Here is a 19,595-nt window from a genome sequence, read left to right as displayed (position 1 = left end):
CGACCTCGGAAGGATGAAAGGCTGAGTTGGCCTTGTCGGGATTCGTACCTGCGACCTGCAGATCACGCTCAGATCGCAGCAGCGAGCGCTCAACCCGCTGAGCTATTTTACCAGCTTTAACATTAAGGGATGTTAAGCGGAGTTGGTTTGATGCATGTTGGGAACTTTAAGTGTAACAATTTAAGTCTTGAAATAATAATATTCAAATATGAAGCTACCGGATCATTGTATCTCATAGTATGTGCGTGCTGTTCACTGTGTAAGCACAAAATACTGCACTAAATATATTATTGCTACCCCTCTTAAGAACCCTTACCAACTACATACCCATTGGTGGCTTGCCCTCATGCACCAAGACCCTCGGGTTAGCAGCATTACTTCCATTCCAACAATTTCTCAACTTCCACAAACATCCTGGATCCATGCCAGTCTTGATGCTGCCCCAGACACCGTGCTACGACTTCCCTCATCACAGTTTGGCACACAATTATCCTATGACAGATCATGTCCTCTACATGCTGACCCTCCTGGACCAGTGTGCAGCGTTCAACACCAGCCCCAAAGACATTCACCCAAAAATTATCCAACCCACTGAATGCGCCATGGACTTCCTGAGCAAATGTTTCAAGTCAGTCAAGCTCTGCACCTTCTACCCTCGTATCCAGTCTCATGTGGAGTACTTATGGACTTCCCATCACCGATTAGTCCCACAAAATCAGACATCTTATTATTATCAAGACCTGGATTGACCAAACCAAAAGTCCCTCAACTATAACTGGTTCAAGATGGAAGGCATGATACTAGGCCCTGCTCCATTCCCCAAACTGTGTGCTCCCATTACCTTCAATTGCCATCACCATTCCAAGCAGGTAGACTTAGACTCTCAAGAAAAACTCAACCTGTATTGAGCAGTCCTTGCAACCTCATAATTGGCTCCCTCAAACCCAGATTGGATTAACTATACTCCCTTTACTCCAGTCTTGATGAATAACAATTGGACAGATTGAAAAAATCCGGACGACTGTTGCAACACTTCCAAGGAAACTTCAAAACAACCTTACTACCCTTGCCCTGGTCTCCATCCACTGGCTCTTGCACGAAACAAATTCTTAATCCTCTGTTTGAGCTTCAAATACTTGCCTCAATCTGCTCCAGGCTAAAAAAAACACATTTCCCGTTATACCCATGCTTGCTTCCTGAGATCCACAAATCCCAGCCTACGAAGGATACCCATCTCCAAATACACCAGAAGAGACGATAGTCCTCTCCATCCACGCTGCCAAATGTTCAAACCGCCTCGCTTGCTTCATCAGAGACTGCTCTGCGATACTTTCCTTTAAGGGCACCTTCAAGACTACTTTCCATCTCCAATCTGTGCCAACATTGCTTATGTCCTTTTCTGTCTTTGGTTGTTGTTAAAACCTGCCTTGCGTCTCCCTGCATCTTGCAACAATTAGGTTTGTAGTTTTAACGTTATAAATGGAAGGATGAAATAAAATACATTTTTGCTTTGCTAGAAAATGTTCAGTCTCAGAACTTGGGTTTTGCTTTCTCTCTTTGCCAAGGGCAAAAAGGCAAATTATGAATATGGGTCAACACCCTGAGCCCGTCTACAGAGCTCCAGAATGTTTTGCAATGAGGTTTACATTTGTTAGGGTGAACCATCAACAGCATTGCGCCTTCTGGGGTCAACACAGACCGCTGGCAGACTTTAGGGACAATCTCACCTAGTCCACACTGCCAAACACCCTCAAGGTTCTCTTAGGGACAGAATAGGACAGTACTCTTAACCGTCCCACCTCCTCCACTGTAATATCAGGGGCTAAGTTGAAATATAAAAGTTAGAAAAACAATGACAATAAGAAATATTAACCAACAAAAAAGAATACATAAATGTGTATATATATAAGAAGGCCAAACAGGGTTCCACAGGGCAGACCGTGATATAAGGAAAGCTCCCCAATGTTACTGAAAAGAGAAGAGTGCAAAATGCTTCACGAAAGGAGAAAGATTATGAAGAGGTGTGGGTGGAGGGGTGGCAAAGAGTGCAGCCCTTTTTATAATTATGAAGGAAAATGCCTGACAAGCCGGAGAGCACCAAATAGAGGGCAAGAGGAAGGTTGAGGAGGGACACGTCAGGCGGGCAGCTAAGAGAAAAACAGTACGAAAATATGTGCTACTAAAAAGCAACCATATAAAAAATGTTGTGTACTGAAATGCTCGAATTTCAAGTTACAATGTTCATATTTTGTTATTTAAAAACGAAAAATCAGGGAAACATTTTCAACCTAAACATTTTCAAATAAAACACCCATAGTCATCCATGTATCTGTACCTATTACTTTGACCAGTGTATGAAAATTCTTGGGGGGAACAACAGCAGATGCGATATCCTGCATTCACCGTCCCTGAGAGTACACCTATACAGAAGCGGCAGTCGAGTGGGAGGTAGAGGTTGTCATTTCATATTTTGGGGCAAATCCCATTTTGTCCCCAATAGGACCCATCACACAAAGAAGGGCTCATCCCTGAAGACTGCAAGCAAAATGACTGCGTTCATGATGAAAGCCAAGCACACCCTTGATCCCGCGCATCCAATGGCAAACTCCACCCTCAGTTGAGGAGTCGGTAGCACATTATGTTACCAATCCATTGAGAAACTGTAAAGCTGTGCAACAGGGAAGATCCAGGCCAGAGGGGTTGGGGAGAGACAGATATACAAAATAAAACACATATGTACACACCCACCGGCACAGAGGGTAGCACCTGGTATGCAATGAACTGGAAATGCTTCTTAATGTCTCCCCGCCCCTCCTCGTCTCTTTCCTAGACCTTATCTCATCTAAAACAAATAACTTGTATCTTTATTTCCGCTGTGTTCATTGTTCTTGACCCAACTTTGAGATTTCATATCTAAAACAGGACCATGAATTTCAAAATCTTATTTTTTCATGTGCTGCAAACGTTTGGTAATGTAGCCATAATTTGGGCTGAAAGGGGCATGGTAAGAACACAGCCGTTAACAAAAGAAAACGACAGACATTAAAAAGGCAAACTTCACTTTATTTACAAGAACAAACTTTCCTATGACAAAATGTTGGTAAACGGATACATTATAGGAATCAGGAGTATTTAAACAGTTCCTTATTAAGAAGCGAATAATGTATTCTACCCAATAAAGATTTGGAGATTTAAAAAAATTATATTTTAGTGTTGCTATTTCCAAAGTTAGCAGACTGTTAAATCCTAGATGTTTGAGGCGGTTACATGCAATTATATGAATGAAAAAATAACTAATGAAACAAATAACTAATACAAAATAACTAATTCGATAATAACCAATTCATTTTTCATTGTATGGGGGTGCCTCCCCGACCACCCCTTTCTCAATAATTTCCCTCCCGACCCCCAAAACCACTATTCCCTCTCACAACCCCATTTTTAGTTTTTTTTAAAAAAAATTAGTTATTTTGGAATTAGTTGTTTTTTCATTCGTTATTTTTTAATTAGTTTTGTATTCAATATAATCACTGCATACCGTTTGGGGCTGCTTCAACACCAGATCTTGAGTAAATAAACCTAATATGTGCTTGTTAAAAAAAGATGATAGTAAACTCCTGGACCTTTCGGGAATTTTAAAAGTAACTGGCTAGAGTCCGTCTGTACAAGAGCTTGTCCCTGGAGACAATAATCACAGCGGGTCCCTATGAGACGAGGGTCTTCAACCTGCTTCACTCAAGATGTTTTGGACTACAACTCCCAGTGCTCCTTACAGCAAACATGCAAGACCTCTTGTGATTGGTAAAGGATGCTACTCACAAATATGGAATCGACATACACGCAGTAGCAGTGCTGAGACATGATCCCAGAATGAATCAATAACCATAACTATAAGCATCACTTATAATTAATCCAACAGTGGGATAGGGCATCAATACATGTGAATGCATTAGGAGAGGGTAGAGGTGAGGTGGGACTGGGAACGAAACAGACTTTGTGGTGCACCACCTTCCCCACTCTTGCACTACACAATGCAACACATAGGTATAATAAGGAAAGCATAGGGTCTGGATATGGATCAATGCAAACCAAAGAAAAAGTGACCTTCCGCCTCCACCCTGTGCCCATTAATATCAACTCTATGGACACCACTTCCAACTTAGAGTCAAGAGCAAACACTTAATCTTGGAATAGAGAGGTGCCCTTTTTGACGAGACAAAGGTAGAAAACATGAAGAGCCATGGCCTGTGCAGGTTGGGTCCAACAAGCTCAATATTTTTCTGCCTTGTTCTTGCTTTGAAGTGATGCTTTTACAGATGTCGTTAGTCACTCTAACCACATCTCAATTCTGATCGAAAGGACCAGAGCAAAATTCCCGCATCCCAAGACTTGCTCAGGCCTAGATACCGACATGGTTTATTCATGTATTATTTTATTGGTTATTTGTATGGCACCTATAGTAGTGTTTCGAGGTGCCCCAAGGCAGAGGGAGAGAGCAAGGGAGTAAATAAACAGTAACAATGACAGTAAATAGACAATCACTGTCCTACTAGGCCTCACAACATTTGGAACGTGCAAGTGAAGTGAAGGGAGGTGCAGGAGATGGGAGGGGGTATGGGTGGGGGGTGATCATGGTAGGGCAAGTGCTAGTGGGAGCCCAATATGGGAAGTGCAATAGAGTGCAGGAGGAGGGGGGATCAGGGTAGGGCAAGTGCTAGTGGGAGCGAAGCGGGGAAGTGCCACAGAGTGCCAAAAGTGTAGGCCACTGGTAAGTGCTAGGGCGGAGGTGTCCCAGGGGGGAGATGCCTACCGCCCAGCAGTCAGACGGGGGGCCCAGAGGGCAGTGCTTAGATGGGGTGGTTGCTGGTATCCACTGGGCAGCGGGCCTGGTAACCTATAGGACTCGTGAGGGACCAGGCTGCCAGTCTCAGCGGCAGTGGAGAGGTTAGCAGGGGAGGGAGAGAGGGAAAGAGGTAGAAAAAGAAGGAGTTTACGGAACGTGAGGCGGTCAGGTTCAAGTCTGAGAGGGAGGCTGTTCCAAAGGGAGGCACCAGCTGAGAGATCTGCCTCCCACTCTCTGCTTGGAGAAACGTTTGATCAGCAGAGAGTTGGAGCTAGAAGAGCAAAGGGATCTGACAGGAGAGTATTTAGTGAGAGGGAGTTGGAGACGGCATAGTCCCAGGCTCCAGAGAGCCTTGTGGATGATGCAGAGGGTCTTGAATTTGATCCACGGGAGCCGGTGAAGAGATTTTATAGCTAGAGAGATACGGTCCCTGGGGTTGAGGCCAAGGATAAGTCTTGCAGCCCTATTCTGGATTAGTTGAAGAGGAGGAAGGGAGGGAACGGGCAGCATGAGGAAAAGGCTGTTGCAGTAGTCCAGCCTGGAGAAGACCCAAACCCAAGATATTGTACTTCTGGGCGAAGATGAGGAAAGGGGGAATGCCTCTAAGGAGACAATGCTGAAAGTGGGCCTTCTTGGCAAGGTCCAGGATGTGGGGAGTGAAGGAGAGAGAGGAGTTGAAGATGACCAAGATTTCTAGCCTCAGTAGAAGGAGAGGGCCCAAGGAGGAGGGCCAGAGAGCTGGAGGGAAGCGGGGTGGAGGTGTCCCAATAAGAAGGATCTCGGTCTTACTGGCATTAAGACACAGATCATTGGAAGTATACCATGCCTGGATAGCAGAAAGGCAGTCTGGAATGAGGGTGGGAGACAAGGTGGTAGTAGTGGGGAGCTTGAAGGAAAAGTTGAGTGTCATCAGCATAACACTGGGGGTGAGGAGAGAAGGAGAAGATCAGGTGGGCAAGAAGGGCAAGGTAGAAATCGAAAAGCCAAGGCGAAATGATAGAGCCCTAGGGGAGACCACAGGTAGAAAGAGGTAGAAGAGGAGAAAGGGCCCAGGTGCACCTGGGAAGGGCGATTAGTGAGAAAGGAGGTCTGCCAATCTAGTGCCCGGTCCATGATGCTGAGGGTATCTTGGAGCCGTTTTATAAGGATAAAATGGTTGACCGTGTCAAAGGCAGAGGAGAGATCAAGGAGAATGAGAACAGCAGGGGTGTTAAAATCAAGATCAGCAAGCAGGTCTTCACGGGGGTTCAGGGGAGCAGTATCCGTGCCTCCGGATGCCAGGACTCCAGATTGATGGTCATGTAGACAGCCAGCAAGTCAGTGTGGTGTGTTAGTTGGGGGAAGACCAACTTCTCCAAGGGTTTGCCCAAGAAGTGGGTAGCAGAAATGGGGTGATAGTTGGCCGGGCAAGAAGGGTCAGCAGAGGGCCTTGTTAGGACCGGGTGCACAAGGGAGTGCTTCAGGGATAGAGGGAAAGAACCAGTGGCCAAGAAGTGGTTACAGAGGTCGGCTAGAGCTGGGGCTACAGAGGAGAGGTTGTCCTTAATGGATCTAGAAGAGCAGGGGATACCTGTTTGGATGAGACCTTCGTAGAGGTGACTGACACTCGCTTCATTGGTCAAGGTACTGCGAAGGAGGCTGGCATTGCTGGGGGGTGGGGCTCAGTCAGAGGGTCGAGAGGTCCCAGGCAGGTGGAGAGAGGGAGTAGTGAGGGGGTTAGAGATAGGAAGGTCAGCCGAGATGGCATTTTTTAAAAATTTATTTATTGTGCAATTGCCAAAATTAGACTTTAAACACATACCAAGTAATAAAAAACAGAACAATGAAATTGCTTCAATTAAAACAATTACAACACAAACATTTTCCCTTATTCAAGCAAGGTTAAAACAACCATTAAGAAAAAATGAAAAAGGGAAGAAAATAAAAAGAGAGATCGTTGCCGCAGAAGGACCCTAAAAAAAAAAAAACACACCCATCAAAGATAAACACAAGAAAACCCACGGAAAATACAGCAAAAACATGTTAAAAGAAAAAACAACATAAATCAAACTGAACATAGACCATACCAGGGATCTGAGAATCTCCCTCTCTCCCCTATCGATCTCCATCACTGATCAATCTGAGTTCTCTTAAGGTTCTAATAATCTCTAGCGAGAGACCAGACTCATGACCTGCTGACAGTCTCCCCCAGAATTCCTCGGTGTTCAACCAGGATTCATGATAAACAAACCTACCAAATCTTCTCATCCTCAGACTCCAAGTACCCAGGCATTTAGATAGTAAATGTTTGGTTGTCTGGACCTCATTACCATCGCACTTATCACAGGTCGATAAAGCATAGCCCTCCCCATCTCTGGTTGCCAATATCTCCCGTGTAGGATACAGATTTAATCGAAATCTCAAAAAAGATGTTCTAAAGGATGGATCCGGTGACTTTGATAGATAGGCAGGCACTACAGACAGACGCTTATCAATCGATGTTAAAGAGGCAGATCTCTTTGCCTTCCTTATACTTCCTATAGTGTCCTATAGTGTCTATCCAGTCGAACTGCTTCATCTTTTCTTTCACCCTTACTGGATTCTGGAGGAGAAGGTCAACATCACACTCTGATCTGGCCAGGATTTCGGAACATCTTTGCTTAAATTTAATTAAGAACCCATTTTTGCCAAGAAGCATCTCTTGTGCAACTACCTCAAAGAGCTAATTCTTAGGTGGCACTAGTACTAATCTATAAAGTGTCATCAACTTCCATTCCAACCATGACCTAAGCGATGACAGGCATAGCTCATATCGTAGGGCGGTTATTGGAACACAATCTGGTAGACCTAGGGTTTGTTTCCACAACTTGGCTTCAATTCTGTCCCACTCAATATCCATGGCTAAAGAATTGTAGTCCAAGCCAAACAGAACTATCGGGACTACCTTGCCAATACAGAATCTCACAAGTGGAAAATAGAGAATTTACAAAATTGGGATTTTAATTTTCTTCATTTGAGCTCCCAACTTTACCAATTTTTGGTCAATTGAGACAGAAGAGTGTGTCCAGCTGAGTGGGCCGGGCCGGAAGGGAGAATGATAAGGGAGAAGGAGTCACAAAGGTCATAGAAAAGTGAAGTGGCAGATTCAGGAGAGTCAAGGTGGATGTTGAAATCTTCAAGGAGGAGGAGTTTAGAGGTAGATGTCAAGAGAGAGGAGGTGAGGTCAACCCATTCAGAGGGAAAGAGATAGACAGGGCCAACGGGCCTATAGATAGTGACAAGGGTAAGAGAGTAGGAGAGACCGCAAGCCTACAGGCGAGGCATTCAAAGGAGGAGTAGGGTTGAGTAGGTATGATAGAAGCAGGGACCCCTATTTGGGGAAGGTAAGGGCCACTCTGCCTCCAGACCGGTTGGGCCAAGGTTTGGAGAGGAGCTTGTAGCAGTCAGGAAGGAGAGTGTCAAAAGCAGTGACAAAGCTGGCATTGAACCATGTCTCAGTAACAGCGAGAATGTCAAGGTCAAAGTCTTCAAGAAGGAGACAGACTCCGAGGAGTTTTTGACAGCAGATCGAACATTTAGAGTAGCAAAGTGAACCTGGATGCCACCTTTGAAAGTTTTCCATGTAGGGATACAGGGGTGTGGTAATCCCATCAGTGGTTGTAACAGGGATAGAGGGGAGGAGGAAGGAGTAGTAGGAGAAGGGAGGAAGCTAAGGAGAGACGCCAGCCGACTATCAAAAAGGAGATGGTTGGGTTGAGAACAATGGGCCATGACGTTGCTATTGTGATGGACATTAATGATGCACCTAGAGGATGAGAAGTGTGCCAAGAGTACTTCACATCTAGTACCACCATTAATGGCAGACGAGGAAAAGGGGAGAGAGTTGAAACCAGGTGGGGGGTCCATAGGTTCGGGGAGAGAATGGAAAAGAGGGTATCAGAAATAGGTCTGCCTGGAAGAAGCATTGACGTAGGTGTCAGCGATAGGTAGGAGACCTTTTTAAAACCTTTTTCTTCCATGCTTTGAGAGAGAGATTGGGTAGGTGATAGAGTAGCAGTTAGAGTAGATGGGGGGATGGAGAGCACCATATGGTTGGAGGGGAGAAACAGTAGAACTGCACTGTCCACGAATAAAACTCACCAGGCGGCCTAGCAGCCGATAGACAGGCAGGTGGAAGTCCAGACAAAAGCCTTAAGGCCAAAGGCTAAGCAGCCCCTCTTACGCTGGATAGGTGTAGTGAACATGTAACAGTTAAGGTAGAGGGACAGAGTCAGCAGGAAAAAAAGGGGGTGGTGATCCTCACCAGAGAAAGGCCTCAAGGAGGTGGCAGTTCAATGCAGAAGAGGCCACATGTTGGTGGAGAGGAACTGGAGAGACATCAAGGGCGCAGACAGAGAGCAGAGCCACTGAATTAAAGAGGCAAAACTGTCCAGAAAGAGGCATGGGAGTAAGGAGGGACCCACACCATTGGCGCCGAACACCTGTGGCCCACAACACTGCGCCCTTGGCCTGCACAGGCTTTGTCACAGAGGGTTTGGTGGCCAGGTTTTAAGGGCCACAGTGGAATGCATTACGTGGATGTAGAGGACGTCGGATGGACAGTGTAACCTGCGGCTCCTGCAGCGCATGACACAACCCCCTTGGCTTGCGCAGGCTTTGGATTTGAGATAACAAGGCAGAGGGATATGCCACATCTCAACAAACTGCAAGACGTGCTAATTTAACCAATGCTACGGGCATCAGGGACACTGGTACAAAAGCTTGAACCACTGGTATTGGTCTGGTATGTACCCACGCATGCAGAGACAGATGGAGCAGGAAAAAGGTCTTTCAGCATGCATCGACAAAGCCTATGATGGGTCCTGAGCAAATTACATTTTTCAAACAGCTGACCATCCTCCACTCCAACCGTGTAAGCTTAATAGGAAAATCCTGCCCAGACACCCGGACGCCACCCAAAGATGCTGGAAGCAAGTAAGAGGCAGTAACTGACGCTTACGTTTCCAAAGAATATCAGGAGGATCTTGTAATGGATCCTGGGAATGGGAACCACAGTACGAACAGGAAACCCCAATACCATTCGGAACCTTCAAGCTTCTGGGCTTCCAAGAGCGTTCCTGCCATGAAGACTTCCTTCAGGGGAAGAGACATATCTGAATGCAACTGTCAGCCCGATTACAAGGTGAAGTGGGACCATTGGATCCCAATGACCCTGCACTCATTAAGCTGAGAGGAGACCAGGTCCATCACAGGTTACTGGCCCTCAAATTGTATCACCGGTTCATAAAACAACCAGAAGTACGGTTGGGCTCACCACTCTACCATGCAACTTTTGTTAAATTCTGGGTCTTACGAAATTCTGTGCCAGGTGGTGCTGGTGTTAGGTAGGCCAATACTTGACTTCAAGCCCCTCTGGCTCAGTGTACTTAGTATCTCCACCAGTCTCTGAAGGTATGCTCTGATTGGACAGTCTTGGAATCACCACAGAACCGATGCTTCTTACAGGCCTCTGTTCAAACTCTGAGTATTAACACATAGGGAGTCTCTCTCAGAGTTGTGGCCTTATAGGTGTGCAATCCCTTTTAGGACTCCTGAGCACACCAATAGGAGACAAGCCCCGAAAGGACCCTTGTCACATATGCTAGGCTTAGTCTTTTGACACACATCAGCCTACAAGCCAGATACTGGTTATGATGGGCAAGAAACTACTTTTTAGAGGAAAAACAAGTCCCATGGCCAGATTGCAAAAGTCTGAAGTAATGCAAGCACTGGAAAAGGGGTACATATAAAACAAATGATTTCTGAAATAACAGACATAGAAAGACTGCCCAGAAACCTCTCCCATCAGTCTTTCTAAATTCAACTATCAGCTCCTGCGGCGCACATGAGTGCACACAGTGGTTGACAGGTACGACAGAGCCGGAAGAGGGCAGTTGCTGGGGCTCAGGTAAGTGTTGGTGTGTGCTTTTGTGAGTGTGTGTGTGCATTGTTTGGGAAGGGGAAAGGAGGGGAAGGGAGGGGGACAGGGAGTGGGTAAATATGAGTGTTTGTGTAGCTGTGTTAGTGTGTCAGTGGTGAGGGTGGGTAGAGGAGGGAGGCTTTGGCCGGGGAAGGAAGATGGTGGTGAAGGAATGGGGTTTTGGGGGGTTAAATCCCTTTATGTTTATGACTAGCACAGGATTGGGTGGGGGGTTGGGGTCATTCAAGTGTGATATTTCTGCATACTGATGGGTGCACAAAAACGTTTGGGGGGAAAAACATTTTTGTTCAGCCTTTAATATGCGGAAATATCACATAGAACCGTGGAAAAGATCATCCTGATCCTCTTTCTACATGGGTAGCTCAGATTAGAACAGATCTGTGCTTACCTCTTGATCTTATTTAGAAGAGAACAATGTCTATGTCCATTCCGACCACAGTTCCAGGGGACCAAGGGAAAGGGTGTGTGGGTCAGATTTGGAAAAAAACAAGCAGGGCTGCCCATACATCATTTAAAACCACAGGTTTGTGGCATCAACGCAGGGCTGAATCCGAGCACAAAAGAGAAGCTAACGGAACTAGACCCCATTTGAAGAAAGGTAGACTCCTAGCGTAAAAGACAAGAGCCACATAATGACATGTGCATTCCCTTTGAGTGGAGGAAAAGGGCTGAAGAAAAGAAGCTGGTTGTGGGTGGAGGAGGTAGAACATATTCCTGTTCCATATTGCTTGGAAGTTTTTCTTTCTGCTACAGAAAAACACCCCTGCACTCTTTTGTGGTACGAACATCCCACAAATGTAGAAGATTGGTGGATGGACCTCAGAGAAATCCAATTGAATTCACAGATGGCTGATCAAGCTAATCAGGAAACTGAAAGACAGGTACCAGACAACATTTGCTATTCCTAAAGGATTCTTTGGCATCTTAAGAGATTCCTAACAGAATATGTCCGACTGGGAAGCTTTGAACCATGTAATATCTGGGGAAACAAACCTTTACCAATCCAGGGGTCATTGGCGTTCAAGGAACTGCTAGCCCACACTGGCAACTTGATTACAGATGAATGTGCTAAGAGCAGCCACATGTTAATGGGGAAACAAAACATAGCAAACTGTATGCATGGACATTTGAAAACTGACCCAATCTACATTAATGTAGCACATTTCTGTGGCCACAGATCATAAAACACTGTCCTAGGAACATATCTTTGTGTTCTTGTCCATGATTACATTATTTCTTTTTTATATGCTAGAACACAGAGCAATATATTTCTAAAGGACCAAACCATCACTCTTGTAGCCAGAATTGACCAGTTCTTGGGAAGCAAACTACCACCAGTAACTCAGTCAAGAGGGAAGCGGTGTGCTTAGGCTGCCGGCACCCTTTCTTTCCATGGACATTTAAAATAAAATATTAAAGAGTAAAAAAATGAATTTAGACTGAAAGTAAGCAATGATACAGATAGCAATGCGTGTGTCCTGGAACAAAAGAAGGATAAGTCGACAGTGTGAGAGTGGGGAGAGGAGAGGCTGGGAGCCTGCTGCAAACACCACAAGCTACTGATGTAATGACATCTTCTGGTCTGGAGCACTCTACTCTAGCAGGATTTCTGATTATGGCATTCCAAAATGAATTAAGAATGTTCAGTCCGCACCGGTACAGACACAAGTTAAATTGAGGACCTTGCCATTGCATACCTTAAAATTGCTGTTCCCAAAAGGCATCAGCAGATCTGTGCTGCAGAGGCTCCCTCTACTGTGAATCTGTGCTCCCAATAACCTTGTGTCACTTACCAACCAGTCGGATTCTTAGCCACTGTTCCTACCCCAAGTGACACAAGCCCACAATTATCCTCCCATGATATCTGCAGCCATAAAACAGTACATTTGGACCCTGCTCTCTGCCTGCCTCATGAAGCCCCCATTGACAGTTCGCTCAGGGACATCAAGCCTGGGTTTTTCGGCAGATGAGCTCCTTCAGTCTGTGAAGCTGCCCATCCCTCAGCGCCGCGCGGAGAGAGCGGAAGAAACTGAAATAGTGATGGAAGTTATGGATCATCAGCAGGATCCCGGCCAGCAGCTCCTTGGACATGAGAAGGTGATGGATGTAGGCACGGCTGTGGTTACGGCAGCAGTAGCAGGAGCAGCCCACCACCAAAGGGTCAAAATCATCCCAGTACCTGCCATGAAAGAGAAAACAAAAATATTTAAGAGACGAGGACATGTTTGGTAGACAGTCTTCACTTTGCTTTATTAACCTCAAAAGGCTTAAAGTTGCATGTAAAGCTCTTGCAGGGTTAAACTGGAAGGGACATTATACCATAGAAAGTATAACCACTTGCCATGGATCATGATCAATCTCTAGAATAATACACGTGTTACCTAGTCAAGGTTTTGTGGAACGTCTTGTGATGGGGAGCTTCTATCTTTCATATGAAGCCAGTCAAGCTGAAACCTCTTCAAACTTCTTATCACAGATTCCTTAACTCTAGCTGTAACCTATCACCTACTACTACCTTAAATAAGGCACTGCTTACTTCACACTTCCCTTTTAATAATTCCCATCTAGTCACAACTTTTGTGTTGGTCGGAAGAACCTGGTTCTTGGGTCTGAGTGTGCTACTATGTGATCGTCTGATTTGTTTAGGAATATGTTACCCAGAGGAGAGGTCCCAAAGACTGAAAATGGAAAAGATCGATTATGGCACAGTTGTCCTCCAATGTTTGTGAGTGTAACAGATCTGAAGAAAAGACCTTCAGATTGCTTGGTAGTGTTTCTGCAGAATTGGTTAGACCTGTGAGGGTTATTAGTGGGTGGTGTTCATATGTGGTGGAAGGGTGAGGATTTAAAGGGTGACTGGTACTTGGGAGAGACAAACGGGTTAAGGGTAGTGGAGGGGCGAGATGGTGTGTGCCTGCGGGGTCAGTGGATAAAGTGGACTGTTGAATGGGTTTGGTGGTGGATGTTTCTTTTTTTTGATCGAGTGAAGTTGTACCTGTGCAAGTTACATTATGGTATATTGGCCGGTAGTGTGCATGAGGTCTCCTTTTGGTTTTTGTGGTTTTAAAGGAGCTACGTGGGCTCAGGGGACAAGAAGGGTTTTTCATCCAGGTCCACCAGTTCAGAAGCACACTACTTTAAATGTTATCACTCCATAGTTTTGGTCAAACTCTTCAAGCAGCAGTCACAGAGTGGAAGTTACATGATCACTTTAAGGGATTGGCTAACACAACTTCGCCTCTGATTTGTAAAGTCATTCAGATTTCAAGATTCCATGATGGGCTTGCATTAACCCCCTCTCTTCTTTGAAAGGTCACATTTCTTGTGATGGAAAAAAAAGAAGGCCAAGAGTCTTCTGTCTGGATAGATAGGATAAAAGGCTGCAGAAGAAACGTTCTTATAAGCATTGCACCATGTTCAGAATAATCACTGGTCACCTATGTTTCTGCAGCCTGCCAGGAAGTCACGTATACTGCACATTTCAGACTAGTTTGGCTAGTCCAAACCTTGTGTGCCCTTCAAACGAACAAGGAACAAGTTGAAGATGAATGCCTAGGAATAGCATTACTTTGATCCACAAGTGTTACCTCCTGTGGGACCACTGGGCTTGAGGCTCACCAATATGTTCATACATAGAAGCAGACAGGCTAAAATGAGCAGCGATTAAGATGTATGTTGTTAGGGCTGACGGCAGGCCACATCTTGGTTGCTGCTCACGGTCCAACATGTAATGTCACTGAAGCTGTAATAACCAGAGCTACAGAACAGGTAAAACCCATTAAATGTGGTATTCTGATAGATTAGCACTTTGTATTAATACCACAAGTTTAATATCAGCGAATTAAAAGAGAACACAGGTAGAACACATTTGTCCATTTCCTGCAATTCCATGAATCCCACCGGTAGTAAAGTTTGGGTCCCTGCAGAAAACGAAAATCCCTATCAATAAATGTGTGTTATTTGATATCTCCGGACACACACTGACATTGCTGCTGCTTATAATTTTTCCATTCGGGCGGTGCAGGCGAGTAGGAAAGTGCTTTTGACCCTGCTAGATCACCATTTTAAGTATGCCCAGTTTAAATTTGAGCTCCCAGCCCCCTGTTGCTGCCTGATTGCAGCTGCATTGTTTTCCCCGCCCCATCCCGCCTCCCGCATCCCGGCCCTGATTGGCTGTCTGTGTCCATGCTTCCAGCCCTAACCCCGGCACCTCGCCTTGCATGCCATTTCCATTCTGGAGGTGCAGGTGAGTAGGAAAGTGCCTTTCACCCTCCTACATCGCATTTTAAGTATGCCCAGATTAAATTGTAGCCCCCAGTCCCCTGTTGCTGCCCGATGCAGCTGCGTTGTTTTCCCCTCCTCATCCCGCCTCCCGCACTCTCCCCCCGACCCTAATTGGCCAAATCATTCCTTATCCTGGACCTATCTGGGCAGCCGTCTGCCCGGCAGCCCCAGCGGCTAAGGGCCCCAAGGCAAATGCCGGCTCCAACAGAGGCGCACCAGAAAGTGTCCGCAGGAGATGCCAGGGGAATCCAGTGGCCAGGCGTCAACCAGCACCAACCAGCAAAGTAAATGTGGCATGGGTGGGGAGTAGAGCAATTACTCTACTCCAAAAAAAACTGCCACTCTACATTACCCTACCTCTGAACTGTTAATGTTAGCATGTGCCACACCTCGATGTAATCGTGAACATTGGCCTGCGTCACATCTTTAGAAGTGCGAGACTGAGAGGACAAATGGTGTTTTTTTTTTAGGACGAATACGGGGTCTTCGTGGACGACTTGGATTTATGTTTGTCCTTCGTCGGAGAGGACGTTCCAACAAGTGGAACGTGGTTTTCGTCGATGGGCGTGAACCTTTATCCGTCGTTTTTGCCAATGGTGTTTTCGTCAACGGGACTTTGGACAATTGCTTAGACACAGATTGGGAACCCTCACTGCAACTTGGTGTTTTTTTAGCAGGAGACTGGGAATGTGTGGCTTTAATGTGGCTCGTCGACTATTTTGGCTCACCTGATTTTTGTTTCTTCACCGAAGTTTCTTCAGACCTGGACCTGTGGCTTGATGGTGACCGATTGTCAGAGGGGGTGGTAGCTCTCCCACTGCTTGACGAACCCTCTTCTGACGCCGGGTATGCTCCTTCATTAAGCCAACAAATGAGGCAACAGTTTCTGTCTTTAAGGGTTTTCTGTGAGACACCCTGACAGATTTCACTTCCTCTGGTGAATGGTTAGAGTAGAGACAGTATAAACAGTCTGCATTCCTGTCACCTTCGTATACGTTCTTTAGGCCGCAAGTGTGTCAGGGCCTGAACAAGGATTTTTTCGGTCCAACTGTCTCCATGTTCGTAAGCGGGACGGTAGATGAGTCGTTGGTTGCTCCGCTTGGAGTATAAATTAAAAAAATATATATTTTGTGTGGAAAGATATTTATCTTTAGATAGAAGAACCAGAGGAAGCCCACCAGCTAGAAAGAAAGTTGAAATGTGAGGGGAAGCTGCTGGGGCCGAGCTATACACTCGACGTCCTATTGGTGGGAACCAAAAGCACCCTGGGTGGGAACCAAAAGCACCCACAACAACGTCGATGAGACACTCAAGGTGTCAACATCTTTACATAGGAAAAGTACTAAATCAAAGGAACCGGGGATTGGGTTCCCAGCCTGACGACGGGGAATATTCACAGCATGTGAATCCATGAACGATCTAATGCTGGAGAATTATTACTGTTGGTCGAGTTTGCCTACAACCACAGCTCACTCACACTGCCTTACGCAATAGCCCTTTCTATTTCACAAATGGTGATCGTCCACCAGCCGTTCCTGTACCATTAAACCTGATGAAGAAGTTCCAAGGCTGTAGAAGAGAAATCGTAGCATCCCAAAGGGACAGAAGATAGCCCTGGAAGCCCTTAAAGAATCTCAGAACAGGATAACAAAGTTGGTGAACCTACAACGATTACAAGAACCTGCTTACCAAGCACGGGATAAAGTGGGATTGGCATCAATGCACTTTCCTGCACATTTCTGCCCTACTAAATTCTCCCTCAAGAACGTTTCAAGATCATAAGGAAGATTAATCCTGTAGTACATAGATTATAATTACCTCCTTCCTGGAAAGTGTGTGATCCTACATTCCATGTATCGCCTCTAAAGAAATGTGGACAGGGCTGCTTTCCTGGTCAGAGTAGCCCTCTACCCTGCTCCGAACTGTGGCAGTAAAGGCCCGGAGTATGAAATAGAAGCTATTTGCGATTCCTGCTTCCATCGAGGAACATAATGCAGTACCGGATCAATTGGAAGGGATGGGAGCCCTGGGATAGAACTTGGGAACCAGCGACCAATGGGTTTACTCTGCTTGTTCCCTGAGAAGCCTTGTCCGGGGTCACATGGGAGAGAGTATTCTGCTATGGTTCCTCATGCATTGCCTTTCCGAGGCAACCGAGGATGCTGTCTCAGCCCACTCCAATATGGCCTCCTACCAAGGCCCAGATGCAGGAACATCATGCTGTGCACTGCAAGGACTACCCGGAAATATTTGTGGCTGTTGCAAGGAACACAGTGTGTCTCAATGCTCCGTTTCGCATTAGAGGGGATGAGTAAGTACCAAACTGTTTTGCAGCTCCAGATTAAGCATCCATTTGATTTTGCCCTTCTTTCTAGATTCCCTCATTCTCCTGCTTTCGTCATCTCCATGACTCCATTTCCTTCTCCATTGCCTCGTCTTCATCATTTCTGACCAGTTTTCGTCCTGTGGTCCTCCTTCCTGGGATTCTCCTTCGGTACCTCCATCTTCAACTTCTTAACCAGAGCAGCAGAGGGTCAGAGGCTCTTCATCCTAAACGTCATCCATCATCCTGGAGTTTTTTTCAGCTGAATGCTTTTTCCTCCAGTTAACTGCTATCTGCCCTGGCATCCCACTTTTCTTGTGGTGTTTTATCCTTCCTCACTGGTCACAGTGGATTCCTGAAAGGAACAATCTTATCTTCTCTGCTCATCAACACTCACAGGATTTCTGGTATGCCGGTTGCTGAAAGTAGCATTTTCAAACAGGCCTTCATGAGGATGTGTTGTATCGTGTGAGTGCGGTGTATTTGTTATGTGATTTTGAGCAAGTGTTCTACTGGTCATCCCTGAATGATGTTAGAATTTGGCGAACATGAGTGAATGACCGCTCAATTCATTTTGGATGGGTGATGAAGTATGAATATTCAGAGTGTGTAAGAAGGGGCCGGAGCTGGCATGCCAAAGGATGACCAGTGGCGTTCTCCCCTGTCTAAATGAACTTCAAGGGAACCTGAAATATTGTTCAAATTGTAGGAATAAAGCTCCACTTGTTAGATTCTGCATTGGCAAGGTAGTCCCGATAGTCCTGTTTGGTTTGGACTACAATTCTTTAGCCATGGATATTGAGTGGGACAGAATTGAAGCCAAGTTGTGGAAACGAACCCTAGGTTTACCAGACTGTGTTCCAATAACCGCCCTACGATAGGAGCTATGCCTGTCATCGCTTAGGTCATGGTTGGAATGGAAGTGGATGACACTCTATAGATTAGTACTAGTTCCACCCAAGAATTCGCTCTTTGAGTTAGTTGCACATGAGATGCTTCTTGGCAAAAATGGGTTCTTACTTAAATTTAAGCAAAGATGTTCCTAAATCTTGGTCAGATCCGAGTGTGATGTTGACCTTCTCCTCCAGAATCCAGTAAGGGTGAAGGAAAAGATGAAGCAGTTTGACTGGATAGACACCATAGACAGTATGAGGAAGGTGAAGAGATCTGCCTCCTTAACATCGAGCGGTAAGCGTCTGTCTGGAGTGCCTGCCTATCTATCAAAGTCACCAGATACATCGTTTAGAATATTCTTTTGAGATTTTGATTAAATCTGCTTCCCACCCGGGAGATGCTGGCAACCAGAGATGGTGAGGGTAATACCGTACCGACCTGTGATAAATGTGATGGTAGTGAGGTCCAGACGACCAAACATTTACTATCTAAATGCCCGGGTACTTGGAGCCTGAGGGTTAGAAGATTTGGCAGGTTTGTTTATCACGAATCCTGGTTGAACACTGATGAATTTAGGGGGAGACTATCATCAGGTTATGAGTCTGGTCTCTCACTAGAGGATGGGGGAGAGAGGGAAACCTTTAGATCCCTGGTATGGTTTATGCTCTGTTCTGTAAAAAAAAAAATGTGATATGTATTTGCTGTGTTTTCCGAGGGTTTTCCTGTGTTTATTTTTGTTTGGTGTGCTTTTTCTCTCTCCTTTTAAGGGCCTTTTTGTGCCAACGATCGCTCTTTTTTTTTTTCCTTTTCTTTCTTTTTCTCAGTGGTTATGTCCTAACCTTACTTGAATAAGGGAAAATGTTATTGTTGTAACTGTTTTAACTGATTTAATTTTATTCCTCTGTTTTTTTATTATTTGGCATGTGTTTAAAGTCAAATTTTGGCTATTACACAATAAAATAAATAAAAAATAAAAAAAAGAATAAAGCCCATGTGATTGCTACATATCATTCGGGGTGGTCTGTGCCAGCTAAGAGATTACCTTAACAAAAGATGGTCTTTCATTGCAACCCTGAGGGGATTTAAAATGGTTAGCAGCACTTAAAAGTACAACAATATTGCTGCTGCATTAAAGCTGTGGAGGGAAAGGTTTGAGGGGTGTTGTACAAGAGCCTCAACATGACTGCTTATCTCAACCTGAAATCTACAATGCACATGGCTTCAGGCACCATGACTACTGACCTGAGCAATAGAAGACAAAAGGTGTACTTTTCCCAGTAAACTGCGAACAC

At 45.4% G+C, this 19,595-nt stretch overlaps 1 protein-coding gene across 1 annotated transcript in view; it reads right to left on the bottom strand.

Annotated features, from left to right (window-relative positions):
- Positions 1-3,042: 3,042 nt before the first annotated feature.
- QTRT2 (queuine tRNA-ribosyltransferase accessory subunit 2) overlaps positions 3,043-19,595 on the bottom strand; it is a 431,085-nt gene continuing 414,532 nt past the window's right edge. Inside the window, exon 9 of the mRNA XM_069635894.1 lies at positions 3,043-12,981. Coding sequence (XP_069491995.1) covers positions 12,747-12,981 — 235 coding nt within the window. The 3' untranslated portion in view covers positions 3,043-12,746. The remainder of the gene's footprint in view (positions 12,982-19,595) is intronic.

Source organism: Ambystoma mexicanum, chromosome 7p, assembly GCF_040938575.1.
Source record: "Ambystoma mexicanum isolate Mex_15411 chromosome 7p, UKY_AmexF1_1, whole genome shotgun sequence".
NCBI classification, from domain to species: domain Eukaryota; kingdom Metazoa; phylum Chordata; class Amphibia; order Caudata; family Ambystomatidae; genus Ambystoma; species Ambystoma mexicanum.
This window is presented reverse-complemented; position numbering and strand designations above follow the sequence as displayed.